The sequence below is a fragment of the Oncorhynchus clarkii genome, chromosome 5 (genome assembly GCF_045791955.1).
Source record: "Oncorhynchus clarkii lewisi isolate Uvic-CL-2024 chromosome 5, UVic_Ocla_1.0, whole genome shotgun sequence".
Classification (NCBI taxonomy): Eukaryota; Metazoa; Chordata; class Actinopteri; order Salmoniformes; family Salmonidae; genus Oncorhynchus; species Oncorhynchus clarkii.
This window is the reverse complement of record NC_092151.1, coordinates 86683939-86704651: the sequence shown is the minus strand read 5'-3', so window position 1 is coordinate 86704651 and position 20713 is coordinate 86683939. Positions and strand designations below refer to the sequence as shown.

At 44.5% G+C, this 20713-nt stretch overlaps 1 protein-coding gene across 8 annotated transcripts in view; it reads left to right on the top strand.

The window, feature by feature from the left end:
- Window positions 1-20713, top strand: part of LOC139409498 (microtubule-associated serine/threonine-protein kinase 2-like) — a 284013-nt gene that overhangs the window by 130067 nt on the left and 133233 nt on the right. Inside the window, exon 1 of one of the 8 annotated variants that reach the window (XM_071154743.1) lies at window positions 11431-11912. The exons of the other annotated variants lie outside the window; for them this stretch is intronic. Within the exon in view, the coding sequence (XP_071010844.1) occupies window positions 11874-11912 (39 nt within the window). The 5' untranslated portion in view covers window positions 11431-11873. Of the gene's footprint in view, window positions 1-11430; window positions 11913-20713 lie in introns of those variants that run through there. 8 annotated transcript variants of the gene reach the window in all.

Below are 20713 nucleotides of genomic sequence, written 5' to 3'. Positions count from 1 at the left end.
TTGAAATGCCTCTCCTGTGAAGTAGTGACATGCGAAAACAAATTGGCTCCCTATTTAAAATGATGGAGAACAATACATTTTTAAATATCACCTTTATTTAACCAGGTAGGCTAGTTGAGAACACCTTTATTTAACCAGGTAGGCTAGTTGACAACACCTTTATTTAACCAGGTAGGCTAGTTGAGAACACCTTTATTTAACCAGGTAGGCTAGTTGACAACACCTTTATTTAACCAGGTAGGCTAGTTGACAACACCTTTATTTAACCAGGTAGGCTAGTTGACAACACCTTTATTTAACCAGGTAGGCTAGTTGAGAACACCTTTATTTAACCAGGTAGTCTAGTTGACAACACCTTTATTTAACCAGGTAGGCTAGTTGACAACACCTTTATTTAACCAGGTAGTCTAGTTGAGAACACCTTTATTTAACCAGGTAGGCTAGTTGAGAACACCTTTATTTAACCAGGTAGGCTAGTTGAGAACACCTTTATTTAACCAGGTAGGCTAGTTGACAACACCTTTATTTAACCAGGTAGGCTAGTTGAGAACACCTTTATTTAACCAGGTAGGCTAGTTGACAACACCTTTATTTAACCAGGTAGGCTAGTTGACAACACCTTTATTTAACCAGGTAGGCTAGTTGACAACACCTTTATTTAGCCAGGTAGGCTAGTTGAGAACACCTTTATTTAACCAGGTAGTCTAGTTGAGAACACCTTTATTTAACCAGGTAGGCTAGTTGACAACACCTTTATTTAACCAGGTAGGCTAGTTGACAACACCTTTATTTAACCAGGTAGGCTAGTTGAGAACACCTTTATTTAACCAGGTAGGCTAGTTGACAACACCTTTATTTAACCAGGTAGGCTAGTTGACAACACCTTTATTTAACCAGGTAGGCTAGTTGAGAACTCCTTTATTTAACCAGGTAGTCTAGTTGACAACACCTTTATTTAACCAGGTAGGCTAGTTGACAACACCTTTATTTAACCAGGTAGTCTAGTTGAGAACACCTTTATTTAACCAGGTAGGCTAGTTGACAACACCTTTATTTAACCAGGTAGGCTAGTTGAGAACACCTTTATTTAACCAGGTAGGCTAGTTGACAACACCTTTATTTAACCAGGTAGGCTAGTTGAGAACACCTTTATTTAACCAGGTAGGCTAGTTGACAACACCTTTATTTAACCAGGTAGGCTAGTTGACAACACCTTTATTTAACCAGGTAGGCTAGTTGAGAACACCTTTATTTAACCAGGTAGGCTAGTTGAGAACACCTTTATTTAACCAGGTAGGCTAGTTGACAACACCTTTATTTAACCAGGTAGGCTAGTTGAGAACACCTTTATTTAACCAGGTAGGCTAGTTGACAACACCTTTATTTAACCAGGTAGGCTAGTTGAGAACACCTTTATTTAACCAGGTAGGCTAGTTGAGAACACCTTTATTTAACCAGGTAGTCTAGTTGACAACACCTTTATTTAACCAGGTAGGCTAGTTGACAACACCTTTATTTAACCAGGTAGGCTAGTTGAGAACACCTTTATTTAGCCAGGTAGGCTAGTTGAGAACACCTTTATTTAACCAGGTAGTCTAGTTGAGAACACCTTTATTTAACCAGGTAGGCTAGTTGACAACACCTTTATTTAACCAGGTAGGCTAGTTGAGAACACCTTTATTTAGCCAGGTAGGCTAGTTGAGAACACCTTTATTTAACCAGGTAGTCTAGTTGACAACACCTTTATTTAACCAGGTAGTCTAGTTGACAACACCTTTATTTAACCAGGTAGGCTAGTTGACAACACCTTTATTTAACCAGGTAGGCTAGTTGAGAACACCTTTATTTAACCAGGTAGGCTAGTTGACAACACCTTTATTTAACCAGGTAGTCTAGTTGACAACACCTTTATTTAACCAGGTAGGCTAGTTGACAACACCTTTATTTAACCAGGTAGGCTAGTTGAGAACACCTTTATTTAACCAGGTAGGCTAGTTGAGAACACCTTTATTTAACCAGGTAGTCTAGTTGACAACACCTTTATTTAACCAGGTAGTCTAGTTGACAACACCTGTATTTAACCAGGTATGCTAGTTGAGAACACCTGTATTTAACCAGGTAGGCTAGTTGAGAACACCTTTATTTAACCAGGTAGTCTAGTTGACAACACCTTTATTTAACCAGGTAGTCTAGTTGACAACACCTTTATTTAACCAGGTAGGCTAGTTGACAACACCTTTATTTAACCAGGTAGGCTAGTTGAGAACCAGGTAGGCTAGTTGAGAACACCTTTATTTAACCAGGTAGTCTAGTTGACAACACCTTTATTTAACCAGGTAGGCTAGTTGACAACACCTTTATTTAACCAGGTAGGCTAGTTGACAACACCTTTATTTAACCAGGTAGGCTAGTTGAGAACACCTTTATTTAACCAGGTAGTCTAGTTGACAACACCTTTATTTAACCAGGTAGGCTAGTTGACAACACCTTTATTTAACCAGGTAGGCTAGTTGAGAACACCTTTATTTAACCAGGTAGGCTAGTTGACAACACCTTTATTTAACCAGGTAGGCTAGTTGAGAACATCTTTATTTAACCAGGTAGGCTAGTTGACAACACCTTTATTTAACCAGGTAGGCTAGTTGACAACACCTTTATTTAACCAGGTAGGCTAGTTGACAACACCTTTATTTAACCAGGTAGGCTAGTTGACAACACCTTTATTTAACCAGGTAGGCTAGTTGAGAACACCTTTATTTAACCAGGTAGTCTAGTTGACAACACCTTTATTTAACCAGGTAGGCTAGTTGACAACACCTTTATTTAACCAGGTAGGCTAGTTGACAACACCTTTATTTAACCAGGTAGGCTAGTTGACAACACCTTTATTTAACCAGGTAGGCTAGTTGACAACACCTTTATTTAACCAGGTAGTCTAGTTGACAACACCTTTATTTAACCAGTTAGGCTAGTTGACAACACCTTTATTTAACCAGGTGGGCTAGTTGACAACACCTTTATTTAACCAGGTAGGCTAGTTGACAACACCTTTATTTAACCAGGTAGGCTAGTTGACAACACCTTTATTTAACCAGGTAGGCTAGTTGACAACACCTTTATTTAACCAGGTAGGCTAGTTGAGAACAAGTTCTCATTTGCAACTGCGACCTGGCCAAGATAAAGCATACCAATGTGAACAGACAACACAAAGTTACACATGGAGTAAACAATAAACAAGTCAATAACATAGTAGAAAAAAAATATCTATATACATTGTGTGCAAAAGGCATGAGGAGGAAGGCAATAAATAGGCCATAGGAGAAAATAGTTACAATTTAGCAGATTAACACTGGAGTGATAAATGATCAGATGAACATGTGCAGGTAGAGATACTGGTGTGCAAAAGAGCAGAAAAGTAAATAAATAAAACAGAATGGGGATAAGGTAGGTAAAATGGGTGGGCTATATACCGATGGACAATGTACAGCTGCAGCGATCGGTTAGCTGCTCAGATAGCAGATGTTTAAAGTTGGTGAGGGAGATAAAAGTCTCCAACTTCAGAGATTTTTGCAATTCGTTCCAGTCGCAGGCAGCAGAGAACTGGAAGGAAAGGCGGCCAAATTAGGTTTTGGCTTTAGGGATGATCAGTGAGATACACACCTGCTGGAGCGCGTGCTACGGGTGGGTGTTGCCATCGTGACCAGTGAACTGAGATAAGGCGGTGCTTTACCTAGCATAGACTTGTAGATGACCTGGAGCCAGTTGGTCTGGCGACGAACATGTAGCGAGGGCCAACCGACTAGAGCATACAGGTCGCAGTGGTGGGTGGTATAAGGTGCTTTAGTAACAAAACGGATGGCACTGTGATAAACTGCATCCAGTTTGCTGAGTAGAGTATTGGAAGCTATTTTGTAGATGACATCGCCAAAGTCGAGGATCGGTAGGAAAGTCAGTTTTACTAGGGTAAGTTTTGCAGCGTAAGTGAAGGAGGCCTTGTTGCGAAATAGAAAGCCGACTCTAGATTTGATTTTGGATTGGAGATGTTTGATATGAGTCTGGAAGGAGAGTTTGCAGTCTAGCCAGACACCTAGGTACTTATAGATGTCCACATTCTAGGTCGAAACCATTCAGGGTGGTGATGCTAGTCGGTCGTGCGGGTGCAGGCAGCGAACAGTTGAAAAGCATGCATTTGGTTTTACTAGCGTTTAAGAGCAGTTGGAGGCCACGGAAGGAGAGTTGTATGGCATTGAAGCTCGTTTGGAGGTTAGATAGCACAGTGTCCAAGGAAGGGCCAGAAGTATACAGAATGGTGTCGTCTGCGTAGAGGTGGATCAGGGAATCGCCCGTAGCAAGAGCAACATCATTGATATATACAGAGAAAAGAGTCGGCCCGAGAATTGAACCCTGTGGCACCCCCATAGAGACTGCCAGAGGACCGGACATGAAGGAACTGTGGTGGAGTGTTGGTGCAGGTACAGCCAACTAGCGCAACAATACAATTCTGCGATATTGTCAAAACAATACGATATTGTCTCTATGTAACTGTATCAATTTTTTTTTTAACCCCCATTCTCTACTCTAAACCACTGTTTTCTCTGTTGGGTTCTGGTTGAGGGGACAGAAATATGGAAAGAGAGACAGAGAGATATGGATACTGAGATCCAGAGACAGGTTGTGGTTGTGTGTTCGCACGCTAGCTGGAATGGCACTGGGCTCCTGGTCTGGAGTGGGAGGAGATAGGGGATAAGCATCCACTCAGCCTGACCTGATGGCTGGTGAATGTATGACCAGTGGAAAATAACTCACGGCTGTCTGTCCGTGGAGTGGGGTGGGGTGAGGTCAGTGGCAGGGCTCTGTCTCTCTCACCACTAACCTTAAACCCTAGCTTGAACCTCTGACCTCAGGCTGTGGTGTGGTAAATCACAGTGTTGGCTGAACCTGTAGTTGAACCTGTTGGCTTGAAGTATGCTCTCTTTTCTTTTGAGAAGACACCAGACTGCACAGTTATGTGTGATTGGATGAAACTAGCTGAAATAGTCATCTAACTGCGTCGGTGTGGGCTACTGCCCTCTACCCTCTCTCGCTCTATCAGGAAATAACACTGATCATATGTTTTCGCGCTTTTACTGTGTTAGTTTCATCAGCTATTGTACAATGTGATATAAAACATAGGAAAAAAATTAATTTTGACTGCATTGGGCCTTTATAGAATCCTGTATGAGTCTGCTGACTTCCCAAGGCTTCAAGCTTCCTTTTAAGAGGCATTTTCTCAGCTTTCTGCAATACAGATGTGATAGAAGAATGACGCCAGTGTTTAACATGGGCTTTGCTACTCAGAAAGCAGCAGTTGATTACTCCATTGTCAACACTTTGATTTAGTCAGTAGATCTAGATCAATGTCTTTGAAAATATCTTATAAATATCATCAGCTTTTAAAACCATTGAATCTGTTTTCTTTGATCATATTTTGGACTAGTGAGGTTATCTCTCCACTAGCCTACCTATTGTTCCTGCAGTGAGGCAGATTCACCACCTGCTATCAAATCATATATCTGCATATAGTCTCCAAAAAGCTTACCAGTATGCAAAATGGAAGCCAAATTAACAGCTCGCTTACCAATGCAATTTGGGAAGCTACAGACGAGTCACTTACTTTAACGTCAATGTCTAGCAAGTCCTGATGGACCTTATATCGAAAATACAAATGAGAACTTTAGTTAAGTTTTCCGGATGCAAATCCATGAACATATGACAACGTTGTATGATTTATGAATGGCAAGGATATACAGTAACAGTCAAACGTTTGGACACACCTACTCATTCAAGGGTTTTTCTTTATTTTCACTATTGTAGAATAATAGTAAAGACATCAGAACTATGAAATAACATATATGGAATCATGTAGTAACCAAAATCAAAATATAGTAGTAGCCACCCTTTGCCTTTGACAGCTTTGCACACTCTAAAAATAAAGAAAAACCCTTGAATGAGTAGGTGTGTCCAAACTTTTTGACTGGTACTGTAAGAGATCGACTTTGTTCAGTTAGTTCGACACCTTTTCTAAACTAAGCTGTTCGTCAATCAAAGCTCAGTAAATAGCCTAAGCGCCACCACTCCATGGCTGCGTATGAAACAAACCAGGGTCCAATGCTAACTTTTTTTCTCACTGGCCCAAACAGAATTTCTACTGGCCTGGACATGGTGTAGTTCTTAAGTGGATTGGGGTCATGCAGGGCCTATAGGTTGGCATGCGTCCTTTCTGTATTCAGATATTAATAGGTTAAATGTGGTCATTATTATATGCTTTACAATCTGCGTAATATAATTTAGCAATGCAAGTCACTCGTAGGAACGTGGTAGTGCTTGAATTAACAACCAATCACATAGCTCAAATACAAATAGCATGACATTTATGTGTGTGGTCTTCAATGGTAAAAGTCTGGGCTATGGCTGGGCCACTCAACGACATTCAGGGACGCGTCCCGAAGGGTTGTTGTCCTGTTTGAAGGTAAAACCTTCGCCCCAGTCTGAGGTCCTGAGCACTCTGGTACAGGTTTTCATCAAAGATCTCTCTTTACTTTGCTCCGTTCGTCAGACAAGAGAATCTTGTTTCTCATGGTCAGAGTCTTTTGGTGCCTTTAGGCAATCTCCAAGCATAATGTTATGTGCCTTTTACTGAGGAGTGGCTTCCGTCTGGCCACTCTACCATAAAGGCCTGATTGGTGGAGTGCTGCGAAGATGGTTGTCCTTCTGGAAGGTTCTCCCGTCTCCACATAGAAATTCTGGAGCTCTGTCAGAGTGACCATCACATTCTTGGTCACCTCCCTGACCAAGGCCCTTCTCCCCTGATTGCTGAGTTTGGCCGGGAGGCCAGCTCAAGGAAGAGTCTTCCAAACTTCATCCATTTAAGAATGATGGAGGCCACTGGGTTCTTGAGGAACTTCAATGCTGCAGAAATGTTTTGGTACCCTTCCCCAGATCTGTGCCTCAACACGGTCCTGTCTGGGAGCTTTACGGACAATTCCTTCATCCTCAAGGCTTGGTTATTGTTCTGACATGCACTGTCAACTATAGGACCTTATATCCAAATCAGACCGAATGTCTCATGGTCTGACAAACATCGCTCTATGGTGGTGTTGATGTGAGAATTTCATGGCTACTGATGTGAGTTCTACAAGTGATAGTCATTTACACAGGTTACCTTGGCCTGGTTTCCCTTTGTTCTTCTGTGATAGGTTGCAAACCCTGCCACATTCGACGAGCATCAGAGCCGGCGTAGTAGGATTCGATCTTAGTCCTGTATTGACATTTTGAATCGGTCGTCGTAGCGGTGTTTCTTATAAGCGTCCAGTTTAGTGTCGCGCTCTTTTAAAGCGGCAGCTTTAGCCTTTAGGTCAGTGCGGATGTTGCCTGTAATCCGTGGCTTCTGGTTGGAATATGTACGGTCGGTCACTGTGGAGACGACGTCGTCAATGTACTTATTAATGAAGCTGGTGACTGATGTGGTAAACTCCTCAATGTTATCGTATGAATCCCAGAACATATTCCAGTCTGTGCTAGTGAAGCAGTCCTGTAGCTGAGCATCCGCTTTATTGGACCAATTCCGTATTGAGCGTGTCACTGGTACTTCCTGTTTGCGTTTTTGCTTGTAAGCAGGAATCGGGCACTTAGAGTTATGGTCAGATTTGCGATATGTAGGGTGAGAGAAAGCTTTGTATACGTTTATGTGTGTAGAGTAAAGGTGATCTAGAGTTGTCGCCTCTAGTTGCACAGGTGACATGCTGGTAGAAATGAGGTGAAACAGATTTCAGTTTCCCTGCGTTAACACGGCCGCGGCTGTGCATTTTCTTGTTTGCTAATTGCTCTATACAGCTGAGTGCGGTCGTTGTGCCAGCATCGGTTTGTGGTGGTAAATGGACAGCTACGAAAAATATAAATGAAAACTCTTGGTAAATAGAATGGCCTTCAGCTTATCATGAGCTATTCTAACTCAGGCGAGCAAAACCTTGAGACTTAACATTAGAGATCGCGTACCAGCCCTTGTCAAGAGACGCACACCTCCCCTTAACTTTACCCAAAACTGCCATTTGGTCTTGACGATGCTTAGAAAAACCAGCTAGATGTCTATTATCAATGTCCTTGTGCAGCCATGACTCAGAGACACATAGGATATTAGTTCTTCAGGTCCCGTTGATAGGATAGTCTCGAACTGAGCTCGTCCATTTTGTTCTCCAGTGATTATGTTTTCCAATAGAACGGAGAGTAGAGGCGGTTTATCTTCTCGCCGACGTAGTCTCGTCAGGGAACTCACTGGTTTGCCGCTCTTCCGCCGTCTCTTCCTGTTTCGAGTCCCTTAGATTAGGGCCTGGTCCGGAATGAGCAGTGCAGCCACAGCTGCCAACTCGTTAAAGTAGAAATCTTCCTCCGTTAGCTGTTCTAATGTCTTGAATCTGTTTACGGTCGTAGGAAATGATGGCAGCAATATTATGTTAAGATCCGTGTAAAAAAAATAAAAAAAATATCAGAATTGGTCAGAAGCCAGTAAGATGGCAGCTATCCACTGCCATCTTCCATAAAGTGTTATTTCACGCAAAGGTCACGCCGGCCGTTGGTGTGGCTCTTCAACATTCTTGCATCCTCAGATCCCCTTGCACTTTGACACACACACACACACACACACACACACACACACACACACACACACACTGGGGCCTCATTAAGAGTGGTCCCTTGAGGAGAGGGGTTGTAGTGGCTGCTCTCCTGGCTGACACCTCCAGGATTGATCCTGTGTGATGAGTTCCTTTAGGAGTCTCTGGCCCTTCTAGAGAAACTGCTACTCCATCATGACTAATTACTTTGTAAGAAAACACTGTAGAAATGGAATTTCTTCTACTTATTTTTGTACCCGTCTTCCGCTCGTACCTTTCTAGGTCCTTTGTACGTCACTGGTAAAGCGCTCTCTGCCTTCACTGATCAAGTGCGTGGGTGGATAGTGCCCTCCCTTCCTTCCTCTCACTCTCTTGCCCTCATTCTACCTCTCCCTTTTTCTCCATCACTCCGCTAGCATTCTCTGCTTGTCTTTCCCTTTCAGCATGCATAGGAGTTAAATCCCCTGTTCCCCATCCCTCTCTCTACTCTTCTCTTTCCCTCTCTCTCTACTCTTCTCTTTCCCTCTCTCCTTCTCTCTTTCCCTCTCTCTCTTCTTCTCTTTCCCTCTCCCTCTACTCTTCTCTTTCCCTCTCTCCTCTCATCCCTCTCTCTCTACTCTTCTTTCCCTCTCTCTCTCTTCTTCTTTTTCCCTCTCCCTCTCTTCTTCTCTTTCCCTCTCCCTCTACTCTTTTCTTTCCCTCTCTCTCTTCTTCTCTTTCCCTCTCTCTCTCTTCTTCTCTTTCCCTCTCCCTCTACTCTTCTCTTTCCCTCTCCCTCTACTCGTCTCTTTCCCTCTCTCTCTCCTCCTCTCTTTCCCTCTCTCTCTCTTCTTCTCTTTCCCTCTCGCTCTCCTCCTCTCTTTCCCTCCTTCTCTTTCCCTCTCTCTCTCTCTTCTTCTCTTTCCCTTTCCCTCTACTCTTCTCTTTCCCTCTCTCTCTCTTCTTCTCTTTCCCTCTCTCTCTCTTCTTCTCTTTCCCTCTCTCTCTCTTCTTCTCTTTCCCTCTCTCTCTCTCCTCTCTTTCTCTTCTTCTCTTTCCCTCTCTCTCTCTCTTCTTCTCTTTCCCTCTCTCTCTCTCCTCTCTTTCCCTCTCTTTCTCTTCTTCTCTTTCCCTCTCCCTCTACACTTCTCTTTCCCTCCCTCTTTTTTGAAAACAATCTGAGTAATGTAATGTTAGGTGATAGAAAGACTAGTGTAATGTTAGGTGATAAAGACTAGTGTAATGTTAGGTGATAAAGACTAGTGTAATGTTATGTGATAAAGACTAGTGTAATGTTAGGTGATAAAGACTAGTATAATGTTAGGTGATAAAGACTAGTGTAATGTTAGGTGATAAAGACTAGTGTAATGTTAGGTGATAAAGACTAGTGTAATGTTAGGTGATAAAGACTAGTGTAATGTTATGTGATAAAGACTAGTGTAATGTTAGGTGATAAAGACTAGTGTAATGTTAGGTGATAAAGACTAGTGTAATGTTATGTGATAAAGACTAGTGTAATGTTAGGTGATAAAGACTAGTGTAATGTTAGGTGATAAAGACTAGTGTAATGTTAGGTGATAAAGACTAGTGTAATGTTAGGTGATAAAGACTAGCTTTGGAGGAGAAATGTTAGCTGGCTGTTAACGACTGATAGGAGGCTGACTGACTGTGTTCAAATATTGTTGGTAAATAATTAATTGGCCTACCGTCGTATCTGAGCACTCATGATTAATGAATTGTAATGCAATAAAAAAGCAGCACGGACCACACATTGGTATGTGAGGAACTGTGTGTGTGTTTGGGCTCCTGTGTGTGTGTTTGGGCTCCTGTGTGTGTGTTTGGGCTCCTGTGTGTGTGTTTGGGCTCCTGTGTGTGTGTTCGGGCTCCTGTGTGTGTGTTTGGGCTCCTGTGTGTGTGTGTGTGTGTGTGTTCAAACGCAGCCCCTTGTTTTGATGAGAGAAACGGGGCTATGGCGACAGAGTGAGGAGGAGGAGAGTACGAGAGGCGGAGCTTCGATCCCGCCTCCATTCATTCTATGTAAATGCACTGCCGCCTGCTCGCGTTCGATTGGTTGGCTCCCCGAACAGCTTTTCAGACAAACGAGAGAGCACAGGGAGGGAGAGAGACATAGGATAGGAGAGTGATGCAGAGTGTGTGTTCTTAAAGGTCCTGTTCTAATTAAGCCGGCAGGCTGCAGTGAGACGGACGATCAGTCTGCGCGCCCCTTTCTCTCCCTCTTACCCCTGAGGTCCCATTGTCATCATTAATGTCTATCCCAAACTGTCCATGAATTATGGAGTAGTGAAGTCTCCATAGAAATAGTGCCTGTGGGGAACAGATAGACGGACGGAAGGACAGACAGAGAAAGAAAGAGAGGAGGGGGATGAAGAACACAGCTGTAAGCCGCCACTGTGCATGCTTCTTCTGCACAGCGCAGGCTCAGTGAATGTGAGAGAGGGAGCGGTGTGCCCTTCGCTGAACGGATGAATGGGAGAGGAGCAGAGGGAGGCTGAGCTTGGAGACAACACGTGCTTCACAGAGAGAGAGAGGAAGAAAGGCAGGGACGAGAGAAGCAAGCTCGCCTACCGCTATCACACTAGTTACATCTGAGCTGCACAGACTTCCACCGGCAACACATGAAGAGGACTAGTCTGATCTGAGCCACATATAATGGAGGAGCTGTATAAAGTTCCCGTCTGTTTCCCGGGCTGTTGAGTTCCTGTCTTTGTACCGACTGGCGGACAGACAGTGCCGTGCCGTGCTGGTCATGCGTGTGGAATGTAGCGTGGCCCCATTGAGAAGAACAGAAAACAAACAAATGCTGCTGAACCTTTCATTTTCAGGAGGAAGTTACACGACAGTGTGAATCAGGGAGGGACACTTTCTAAGCAGTACTAGAAGTCAAAGGAAAGACTGTTTAGCGTTTTGCACCAACCGGCAGAAACTTCAAGACTGCCGAGGCTTGAGGCAAGCAGACGGTCTGAAAGAAAGGAGAGGTATTTCCTCCGTCTGGACGATGACACTGCTCTGAATGAATCCTGCTGGACCAGAGGAGAGAGGGACGGGAGTATGAGCTAACTCACCCTCACTAATCCACCCCTAAAAGGTGCCTGTTCATGTCCCCCGGATCCTGGCACACCTTCTCTATCTGTACCACAACCCCAGAGGAAGTAACCCTGTACTCTTAAAGAGGGGTGAAGCTTCCTGGATATAGACTCCACTGTGCGACTCTACAGCAGAAGCAACATGGATGACTCCAGTATTCTCAGACGTAGGGGTCTGCAGGTAAGGAGAGCTCCCAGCTGACCACCAATCATCAACAAGCTCCCTCACATCCATATGTTACCAGGCTGCTGGTTTGTTGTGTTTGTGTACTGACTGCAGGCATTGTGTCGGCTATATGTATTGCCTTCAGTACTCCTGTGCTGTTGTAGTACTGTACTACTAGCAGTAGCTGTGGTAGTGTCCTGTGTGATCAGCCTGCTTGATACAGGAAGGCAAGGCAGGGCGAGGGCAGGGCAGGGCGAGGGCAGGGCATGGCTGAATAGGTTTTCTGTCCTGGATAAGTTTAGGGACAGACTCTACCTGTCGTTTTGACATGGCCTACATATTCTACCTGGTAACCGACTCATTCAGTTTAGAGGGTGGATTCATGCAGACCCTGTCAGACCCTGTCTGCGTTATATACCTTCCGTGTGTGCTATGATCGTGCTGACTTAAATACTGACTAAGGCCATGTCTCCAGGCCGTGTGTGTGTGAGTGAAGGGCTCTGAAAGGCCAACTCTGGTGTGACCCTCCTCTGCCCTGCAGTGGCAGGGATGCCCGTCTCAAGTCATACTCTCTGCCCTGCAGTGACACAAACAAACCTCAACACACACTTTATTTTGTATATCTCACTCTTTCTATATCAGACAGACAGACAGACAGACAGACAGACAGACAGACAGACAGACAGACAGACAGACAGACAGACAGACAGACAGACAGACAGACAGACTCTTAGCTCATATCACACAGAGTCAGTGGTGTAAAGTACTTAAAGTAAAAATACTTTAAAGTACTACTGAAGTAGATTTTTGGGGGGTATCTTTACTTTATTACTTATACTTTTGAAAATGTTTACTTTTACTTCATTACATCCCTAAAGAAAATAATGTACATTTTACTCCATACATTTTCCCTGACACTAAAAAGTAGTCAGCACATATATCTTAAGAAGCAGTGTCTTAGACCGCTGCGCCACTCAGGCGCTGTACATTGTGACCGGTCTGGAGTAGGCTACAGTACTACAGTAAGAGCAAAATAATCCTAACATTTCCACACCCTAATTGTAGTCTAAGTTTCTCTTAGAATAAAAACCTTAGTGTAACAACAGTTTTAGTAAGTACTACTGAAGTCGTGCACAATTATCACTTCCTATTTAGGTTTATGTCGCCCATTCATTGTCAGAGACAGTAGTGCCTTGGAACCCAAAAGCATGATCAGTGCTCTAACCCCCCCTTGTGCTGGTCTGGAGCAGTGAAGTAGTGACGCAGGGTACCGTACTAAACCACAAATCACCTCTAAGTCCCGCAGCATAGTCGCAAAACTTTTAGTGGAGCAACCACTGTATATTGGTCCTGGATGGCAGGAAGCTTTGCCACAGTGATGTACTGGGCCGTACGCACGTCCCTCTAGCGCCTTACGGTCAGATGCCGAGCAGTTACCATACCACACGGCGATGCAACCATGCTCTCGATGGTGCAGCTGTAGAATTTTTTTAAGGATCTGGGGACCCATGCCAAATCTTTCCAGTCTCCTGAGGGGGAAAATATGGTGTTGTTCCCTCTGTCTCTGTGTGTGCGGTGCTCGCGTATGTCTACACTTTGTGTAACTGTTAGCGATGATGCTAATGATAACCTTATTCTGATTAAATGTTAACTACAAAGTAGCCTATGTCTACCTGGCAGAATGATATCATGATTATTTGTATCAATCCAGTTTGCCATTTGTTTCGCAAACTCTGCAATCAAATGAGCGCTACAGAAACATCACTAACCAAACAGGTTAACTACACCCACAAATTCACATTTTTTAAAATATTTTCCCCAGAATTCAAAAGAGGTCTCCTGATGTTATTTAAGCATTATTGTGGACTTGAAACATCCAAGCATGTTTGTCAGCTTGTGGTTTAAAGTGATACCTGTGTACTTTTGTAAACTGTTCAGCCAGTAGTTCTGAAAGTATCACTCGAGCCAAAAGTCACAAATTGCATACTACGTCACATATGTGCACCATGCCATTGCTCTTGCTCTCTCTGCTGTGTCCACAGAGTCCGCACTCTAACCTTATTGGATAATGCTGGGCAGGACTGTTGCTACTGGACTCAGCAACACCTAGCTGTCACTCAAATGCGAGGGGCTGAAGCTCATTGGCGAGAACTCAGATTTTTAGGGGGCTGGCCCACGTGGGGGTAAATGTAGGGTCACTTTCAAACTCACATCCTAAAATATACACATTTTACTTTGCATGATTATTGCGGGCATGACACATTGTGGGTGCAAAAAAATGTGTGTATCTCTAATAATAATGTGTACTTTTCTATAGTCAGTAATTCTGCTCATAGATTATGTATGTTTAGAACTACACATGGACACATCCATCCCAAAGCAGGAGGTTTAAAACCTACTTTATTAGTCGCAAAATTAGCAGAGCTTGTCTTTAAAGAAAGGTATGTGTTATGAAGAGAACAGGACAGCAGTGTCTTGGTGAGGGCCTGTATAAGCAACCTGATATTTAAGAGGACAGATTGAGTAGTGGGCCACCCCTGGGGTTTCATTTGGAAACACAAAACTCTTCCAAGGATTGATCTGAAAAGATGAGCTCAGCTCAGATCCCGGGTTATTGTGTGAGAGTGTGCCCGATTTTTTTGTCTGTTTGATTTGTGCATTTTGTGATCGACTTTGTGGGTGGGTGTGTAAGTGTGAGAATGTGTCTGGGTGCAAACAGACAGTCAGTTAGCGTCTGTATGTGTGTGTGTGAGTGTGTCTGAGTGTGTGGATAGGCCCACCGTGGGATAAAGCTGAGCTATGACCATGTGTGTGGTCTAGAGCTGATATTGTCCATTACTATAAGGAGCCTATACTAGAGAAATGTGAAGTTTCCAATAAAATAAGTTTGCTAATATGGGTGATTTTTTATGGGACAAATGATAGCTAAAACCTTCAAACTAGTAGTTTTAAAGGATAATTAAAGTAAACTGTTGTTCACAGTGTTGTATCTTTATCATTAAATTTATTGTTATGATATTAATTCACTAAATGTATCGCAATATGGGTTTTTGTCCATATTTACCAGCTGTAGACTGTGTGTGCTGGGGGACGGGGAATTTGTTACTCTGAATCCTCTGGCATGGCTGGATACCCATGGGGCTCCCACCGTACAGCAGAGACAGCACTATCAGCTCCCTCCCCGAAACACACACACACACAGACACACCACATCACACCACACCACACACACACACACACCCTTCCAATCCCAAAGCTAATAGTGTAAGTAGGCGAACTGCAAAAAAGAGAGGACATGTCGCCTGTTGTCTTTGTCCTTCAAAATCATCAGGACATGCAGTACATTCAGAAAGTATTCAGACCCCTTGGCTTTTGCCACATTTTGTTACGTTACAGCCTTATTCTAAAATGTATTATTGTTTTTTCCCCCTTATCAATCTACACACAATACCCCATAATGACATCACAATACCCCATAATGACATCACAATACCCCATAATGACAATGCAAAAAAACATTTTTAGAAATGTTTGCAAATGTATAAAAATGTTATAATGAAATATCACATTTACATAAGTATTCAGACCCTTTACTCAGTACTTTGTTGAAGCACCTTTGGCAGCGATTACAGCCTCAAGTCTTCTTGGGTATGACGCTACAAGTTTGGCCACCTCTATTTGGGGAGTTTCTCCAATTCTTCTCTGCAGATCCTCTCAAGCTCTGTCAGGTTGGATGGGGAGCGTTGCTGCACAGCTATTTTCAGGTCTCTCCAGAGATGTTCGATCGGGTTCAAGTCTGGGCTCTAGCTGGTCCACTCAAGGACATTAAGAGACTTGTCCCACAGCCACTCCTGCCTTGTCTTGGCTGTGTGCTTAGGGTTGTTGTCCTGTTGGAAGGTGAACCTTTGACCCAGTCAGGAACAGGTTTTCTTCAAGGATCTCTTTATTTTGCTCCATTCATCTTTTCCTATATCTCCCAGTCCCTGCCGCTGAAAAATATTCCCACAGCATGATGGTGCCACTACCATGCGTCATCGTAGAGATGGCGCCAGGTTTCCTCCAGATGTGGCATTCAGGCCAAGAAATTCAATCTTGGTTTCATCAGACCAGAGAATCTTGTTTCTCATGGTCTAAGAGTCCTTTAGGTGCCTTTTGGCAAACTCCTGGCAGGCTGTCATGTGCTTTTTACTGAGGAGTGGCTTCCGTCTGGTGATTTGGTGGAGTGCTGCAGAGATGGTTGTCCTTCTGGAAGGTTCTCACATTTCCAATGAGGAACTCTGGAGTTCAGAGTGACCATCGGATTCTTCGTCACCTCCCTGGAGGGATAGAGTGAGAAGGTATGGAGTGAGAAGGGAGGAAGGTGGGGAGGGATACAGGGAAGAGGTGGGGAGGGATACAGGGAAGAGGTGGGGAGGGATACAGGGAAGAGGTGGGGAGGGGGGGGTGAAGGGAGGGAGGTGGGGAGGGATAGAGTGAGGAGGGAGGGAGATTGTGAGGGAGGTGGGGAGGGATAGAGGGAGTAGGTGTGGAGGGATAGAGAGAGGAGGTGTGGAGGGATGGGGGATTGAGGGAGGGATACAGGGAGGGAGGGATACAGGGATGAGGTGTGGAGGGAGGTGGGGAGGAGGTGTGGTGGGGGGATGGAGTTGGGGAGGGATAGAGGGATACTGGGAGGGAGGTGGGGAGGGATACAGGGAGGGAGGTGGGGATACAGGGAGGGAGGTCGGGAGGGATACAGGGAGGGAGGTGGGGATACAGGGAGGGAGGTGGGGATGGATACTGGTGGGGATAGAGGGAGGGAGGTGATTATGGGGATACCTAATACCACTGAGCCTTCTCTGGGGACAGCCTCCTCTTTTCTCCTCCTATTTCCTCCCAGTGGTAGAGTCCTGGCCAGCCCAGGACAGCTGCCTGTGAAAACCATGCATATATTACCAGACTGACACAATGATTATGTTGATGAGAGAATTCTTTCTTCAGCTTCTACTCATCATCTTTAGTACAGCGGTCTTTGTTCAACCTCAAACCATTAGCTACTGTGCTGGCTGTTGTGTTTCCACTGGACAGTTGGGGGTCATTGATTTGGCTAGAGATCCCTCTCGCCCACTGTGGTCTAACCGTGTCTGCTGACTGCATTTCCCCTCTCAATCTCTGCCTTTTGGTGTGTGACTGCATCTCTCCTGCAGTTGATCATGTCAACTAATCTGGTGACCCATGCTGGGTAAGTAGACCTGCCTGTTTGTCGGTCGGTCACTGTAGTGTAAGGTTCAATGTGCTGCGCTGCTAACACACTGTCTGTTTCTGTATGCGCACACGCACACGCACACACACACACACACGCACACACACACACACACACATACTGACTAATCTGCCGGCAGTCAGTTTCCATCCCAAGTGGCTGACATGTGAGTTCACTAATGGTCCCGTGTCTGTCATACTGGGCTGTTTGAAGGGCTCACTGATGTACACTACACTTTTTATTATGCAGTTGTGAGGGTATTTCAGTTGAAGAATGACACACTTTGAGTCTGTAGTTTGAAGAGAAGACTTTGGAGGTGAACTGAAATGTAAGAGCAGTCAATTATTTTCTGTCAGGCAGCATCTTTCCTCCTTTGTCTCTAGACAGACAGACGGAGCCATAGACAGTCAGATGGAGGGGTTGAGAGAGCTTCAAAGTGTCAGTGTGAGATCAGGTGCAGAGATAGACGAGGAGGCTGAGATGGGGTGAGGGTAAGAGGGGAGAGCCACAGGCCATGGTTCCATTCTGATGGTCCTGGCTGGCTAGCAGCAAGTGTGGATAATTCGCTTTCTGGTCCACCAGCCACTGTGGCAGATAGATGAGAGAATCTACCAGTCACTCAGATGTCTTACGAGCCCAAAAATGTTTTATTAGACACACACACACACACACACACACACACACACACACACACACACACACACACACACACACACAGAGAGAGAGACAACAACAAAACAGATGAGCATGCTTTGTAATTCTTCTTAAACAGGAAATGTATTACTAGTAAGAAGACATCTGGTATATTGCTTAGCTTAATTTCTTTTAACCAATACATGTTCAAATAAATCATTTAAATCCTAAAAACAGATGGAGTTCTACAAATGAACATGAAGATTCAACAAAGTTCCTGCCCTGCCACAAAAGGCTGAATGATACAGCTCATTTATTCATATAGTTCAGAGCTCTGCACTGACATGTTTTACAAGGAGTACATGATGTGCTCCTAAGTAGAAATGTAGAGGCACACAAATACATTGAGGAGAACAATTCAAGTATTTCAGTGTTTTAATCATTAAAAATGACTAAGTTCATAATTGAATGTTTTTGGGAGTGATCCATGCTCCATCAAGCACAATAATTCAGTGAGACAAAAATGTTCAGCTTCCCCTTTAAGGGAAGGGCTGTTACCGTGGTGACTTGGGCACTCCCTTGTCTGTGATGAAAATAAATCTCAGACTGTGACATCCTAACAGCAGACAGTTGCATCAAACTCAATCTTACATTGAAAACAACCTAAAGTTAGGCTGTGAACAAAACTATATATTTGGCCTAGAAACACGAGGACAAGTCAGACTTTAGTAGCCTTTCTTATCAATTCCACTAACTTCTACATGTTAGTGGAATCTAAAAAAAACTTCCCGAATGCTCTGTGTGATCACCTGCCAACGTGGCTGGAGAAATAGACCTTCTTACCCACCAATGACAAAATCTACTCACATTTGGTGGGTGTTATTTTCCAAGGGCAGGCTGGTAAATGTTTCTCCTGCTTCGTAGGTAGAGAGAGAATATATGGAGGGGAGGTGGGGTTGTTTTATTGTGGAGTTGGACGACCGAAGGCCCTGGTAGTGACTGTTTAGGCTTTTAGTCATGCTCTGCTCCATCGCTGGTCTGGTTATTAACCATGCCGGCTGTTTAAGACTGACCCAGGACCTGTTATCCTGGCACAGGGCTACTGTATATTAAACATTGACTCAGACAGTGAAACATTGAAAAGCTAACCCACAGTAAAAGTCAAGCCCTCACCCTCCAGTCGTCCTACAGGCAGTCGTCAGTCTCTCACCGTCTCCTACACGCTATGATCCATAGTACTTAATGAGTCCCATAAATCACCCAGGTCATATGATAGTCATAGTATAGAGGCCATATTGAGCTGATGCTCATATTCCCCTGAGCTTTGTGGATGTAGAGCTGTAGAGCCATGCTATATCTACTGGAGTAATGTAATAGTTCTGTCTTCCTCCAGCCACACACACACCTTTCTTCTTAGCTGCTTAATGACCCTGAGGTCCTGGACCTGATCAAATTAAAATACCTCTCTCGTCTCTCCCACCCATGGTCAGATCCCCTTCCTCTCTGTTCTGTAATATGTTATGTTTCATGTGGACCCCAGGAAGAGTAGCTGCCAGGGGAACCTAATAAAATACCAAATACCCTCTTGCTCTGTACTGTAGGAGCTTGCCTTGCATGGCTCGGGGTAATCTTGTCTTTTTGGCAGGGAAACCATTTCTAAGTAAAAAGCCTCTTATTCATTAAGGAATTTAGGGGATAGGAGAAGGAGGGTGAAACTCAGGAGAAGGAGGGTGAAACTGAGAAGGAGCAGGAGGAGGAGGGTGAAACTGAGAAGAAGGAGAAGGAGGGTGAAACTGAGAAGAAGGAGAAGGAGGGTGAAACTGAGAAGGAGAAGGAGGGTGGAACTGATTAGAAGGAGGGTGAAACTGAGGAGGAGAAGGAGGGTGAAACTGAGGAGGAGGAAGGTGAAACTGGGGAGGGTGAAACTGAGGAGGAGAAGGAAGGTGAAACTGAGGAGGGGGAGGGTGAAACTGAGGAGGAGAAGGAGGGTGAAACTGAGGAGGAGAAGGAGGGTGAAACTGAGGAGGAGGAGGGTGAAATTGAGGAGGAGGAGAAGGAGGTTGAAACTGAGGAGGAGGAAGGTGAAACTGGGGAGGGTGAAACTGAGGAGGAGAAGGAAGGTGAAACTGGGGAGGAGGAGGAGGAGGGTGAAACAGAGGAGGAGGAGGAGGAGAAAGAGGAGGAGGGTGAAACTGAGGAGGAGGAGATGGGAGAGTCTGTTACCACCGTAGTAGAGATGGGAGAGTCTGTTACCACTGCTGTTGAGGCTGGACAGACCCAACACAGACCATGGGGAGAGATACAGGTCTCTGTTATAGCTCACCTCATGTATGGCCTTTCATAGCTTGGAGTCATACAACAGTCATTTTCAGAATCACTCCATTCTCTCTCTCTTTCTCTGAGTGTTTATCGTACGCTTCTCTGCTGATCTCTCTCTCTCCTGTCGTTCTTTCTGAAGTGATAACTCTGGCCCTCTACGGCCCTGTAGGGTACGGCTCTAAAGCGGCTTCTGCTGCATCTCCTCAGGGAGTTAATCGATAGTTACGGCGTATTGAGCAGGGAAACAACGTGGTGATCTCACCACACCACAGCGCAGCAGCTGTGTATGAGGAGCCAAGGGCCATGTATTTTCTGTACAGTCAGCACTATCGCTGCTTTAACGTTTCTAGACCTACCATGCTATTAGAAAAATGTGCCTCGGCTCGGCCTGGTCTCCTGCTCTTTGCAACAGCCCTCTTATCAATCTCTGTTGTATATCAACTCTCTCTCACTTTCAAATATCGCTATCCCAACTATCTCTTTCTCTCCTCTCTCACCTCAGTGTGAACCTTCGATCCTCTCTGCATGTCTCCTCAACCCCTCTCTGTTCTCCCCTCCACTCCCTCTTTCAACTCAGCATACCAGGCCTTCTCCTTTTGCTCCTCTCTCTATGCCTGGTTTC